Raw genomic sequence first — 3,223 nt, 5'->3', positions numbered from 1 at the left:
GCGGCGCCCCCCGGGCCCGGACGCCCCTGGCCCGTCCTGAGCCGCCATCCTGCCCTGGGTTTGGGCCCAGGGCTGCCCACTGCCCCAGTCTGTCCTCGGCGCTTCTCAGCCATTTGGCCTCGGGGCGGCGCCCTCACAACAGGGCCACGGCCAGGTGCCTGCGCTGGTCCAGGGAGGCTCTGACCGCCGCCCTCCTGGGCTGTGGCCCTGAGGGACCAGCTCGGAGATCCAGGCGGACCGCCCGGGGCTGCGGGACACCGGGCGGCCGGGGCGGGGCTGCCCTCTGAGGCCATCCCTTCCCCACGCTGCTGGGGCCGGGCTGGGGCCGGGAGGCCGCCCCCGTGTGGCGTGCACTGGGCACTGCTGGGGAGACTGGTCCGGCGTCTGCCCGCCGGCCGGGGTGCGGGAGGCTGCGGGGGGCGCAGGGCCGGCCATCAGAGCCCCTCAGGGTTTTGCCCATGGTTTCCAGGCCCGTGTAACTCGTGCGTGTGTCCACGTGTGTGTTGTGTGGGCCTGGCCTCAGCCCCCAGGGGAAGGGCCGTGCCCTGGCACAGCCAGCCTCACACGCACAGATGAGTCCGCGGGGCCTGGCGCCTCCGTGTGGCCGCCTGGAGCGCGGCCCTGCCTGCTCTGGGGCTTGGGCAGGGGGCGGGGCCGTCCCGCGGGGGGGCAGGTCCAGGACCACGTCCTCCGGGCGGCCGGGGGCCACGCTGAGGGCTCCTGTCCCCCCCGCACACCAGGTACGTGAAGGGCTACCCGCCCAACTCGCCCTACATCGGCAGCTCGCCCACTCTGTGCCACCTTCTGCCTGTGAAGGCCCCTTTCTGCTGCCTGCGGCTGGACAAGGTGGGTCACCTCCCTGCCGCGCGGTGGGACGTGACCCCAAACTTACGGCGAAGCCGCGGCCCAAGAAGGGAATCCTGGGCCTCTGCCCGTGTTCGCTCTCGTCCTGCACGACGGTGCTTCCGCCTTAGAGGCGTATGTTCCCGAACCACCCGAGACCAGGGCGCCCCCTCCCCACACCCCTGCGTGTCTCCCGAGACCGGGGCGCCCCCTCCCCACACCCCTGCGTGTCTCCCGAGACCGGGGCGCCCCCTCCCCACACCCCTGCGTGTCTCCCGAGACCGGGGTGCTCCCTCCCCACACCCCTGCATGTCTCCCGAGAGCAGGGGCGCCCCCTCCCCACACCCCTGCGTGTCTCCCGAGAGCAGGGGCGCCCCCTCCCCACACTCCTGCATGTCTCCTGAGGGCAGGGACGTTCCTCATGTAACCTCAGCTCCCTGATGGCACCCGAGGCGGGGGCCCACGAGTGTTCTTGTGAGAAGGCGCCGCAGGTGCATCTGGGGCCAGATCTCGGAAGGTGATGCACAGCCTTGGAGGCCCCAGACGCCCGTTCGCCGCACCCCTGGGGCGCTGGTGTTGATCACATGCTACAGGCGGCGCCTGGGCTCCTCCATCTTTGCCTGTGTGGTTAGTGACTCATTCGTGGGAAGGTGTGCGGAGACGCGGCGGGAGAGGTGCCCTTCGCCTGTGCGTCACGTCTCCGCGCCCCTTCCGTGTGGACTCGGCTCGCTGGAAGACGCTCGTCCCCGCTTAAGCCATCAGCGCGGCTCGCAGATGCCCGCCGGGCTCGGGTTCCAACCGCACTGATTGTGGCGGCGTTACCGTCCGCTGCCGAGCGTCACTGATTTTGAGCCTCAGACTTTGCCCTTTGGCCGGTGGAGCCCCTCAGGCGGCCGGGTCCTTGCCGTCCTCTGAACACCGCTCTGCTTTGGGACCCGCGATGCCCCTCCCCCTCTGCACCCGCCCTGCAACCACCCTCTTCCCCGGGGAACCTGCTGCTGCTTCTGGGGAAATAAGGCTGAGAAACCGAGATCTGGGGGCGGGGCCTGGGTGTCACTGCACCGGGCCTCAGTGGACGGAGCTAGAGAGCGCACGTGTAGACACAGGCACACACGTGCACGTACGCACATGCACATTACACGTGTGTCACGCACACGTGCGCACACTCATGCACAGCATGTGCACCACACGTACGTGTACACTCACATATGCATGTGCGCACACTACACATGTGCACACTAATGTACACACGCACATATGTGTACATGTGCACACATTGCACATATGTGCAGCCGACATGCGTGCATGCATGAACACTCGTATGTGCCCATGTATGTGCACAATAGGCATCGGTGCGCACCTACGCACATGCATACATGCATACGCCTGCACACACTACACGTGTGCACGCTCATGCATACATGTATACATGTGTATGCTATACATGCAGACACGTGTGCACATGCAGACACGTGTGCACACGCACGCTACACAGGCGCACACCTACACATGTATGCACACATACGCCTGTACCCTCAAACATGTGCGCGTGCACTATACATATGTGCACGCGTACATGTGTGCGCACATACAGTACATGTACACACGCACACACGTATGCATACACACTACATGTGAAGGTGCGTGCACACACTGCATGTAAATGCACATTCACGTATAGGCATGTACACACATTACACGTAGTGCATGTGCACACGTATGCACACACGTGTACATGGCACAGATCTCTGCTAAGAAGCAGGTCCCCACGACACCTCCCTCCCTTTCCCGACACGACTGTCCCCCCGCCCGGAGCCCCAGCTCACGCTCTGCCCCTGAACGGTCTGACGGGGGCAGCCACGAGGGGCGGATGCATCTGCCAGGCGGTGAGGATGGGGCCGGTGGCTGACTGCCGTTCGGTGAGGGGGTCCCCAGGAGAGCCCGGCGTCACCACAGTGGCCCCCTCGTGCAGATGTGGAGTCGAGAGGTGGCGGGGGTTCGGGGGCTCCCACACTTGCCGTCGAGTGCAGGCCCGGCGGTCTGCTCACCCACGAGAAGCCCTGAGGGCCACGCCCCCCAGTCCTCAGTTCCGCGGACCCTCCCCCACGTCCCCGCAGCCTGCTCCCTCGATCCCTTCGAACCGGTTCTTGCGGGCGCGGACACCGGTGGCCAGTGGCTCTATTTGCGAGGACAACGCCGACCCAGCCCCCCCTCCCGCACCCCCGCAGGGCTGCAAACACAACAGCTACGAAGACGCCAAGGCCTACGGCTTCAAGAACAAGCTGATCATCGTCTCGGCGGAGACGGCGGGCAACGGGCTGTACAACTTCATCGTTCCGCTGCGCGCCTACTACAGGCCCCGCAGGGAGCTCAACCCCAT

The 3,223-nt window shown here is 66.1% G+C and overlaps 1 protein-coding gene across 1 annotated transcript in view; it reads left to right on the top strand.

Annotated features, from left to right (window-relative positions):
• LOC144222665 (potassium channel subfamily T member 1-like) overlaps nucleotides 1-3,223 on the top strand; it is a 32,603-nt gene that overhangs the window by 19,860 nt on the left and 9,520 nt on the right. Inside the window, 2 exon segments of the mRNA XM_077753197.1 lie at nucleotides 741-846; nucleotides 3,072-3,223. The exon segment at nucleotides 3,072-3,223 is cut by the window's right edge and continues 11 nt beyond it. Coding sequence (XP_077609323.1) covers nucleotides 741-846; nucleotides 3,072-3,223 — 258 coding nt within the window.

This window comes from Crocuta crocuta, unplaced genomic scaffold, assembly GCF_008692635.1.
Source record: "Crocuta crocuta isolate KB4526 unplaced genomic scaffold, BGI_CrCroc_1.0 scaffold971, whole genome shotgun sequence".
Taxonomy (NCBI): domain Eukaryota; kingdom Metazoa; phylum Chordata; class Mammalia; order Carnivora; family Hyaenidae; genus Crocuta; species Crocuta crocuta.
The sequence above is the reverse complement of the archived record's forward strand: the minus strand, read 5'-3'. Positions and strand labels throughout refer to the sequence as shown.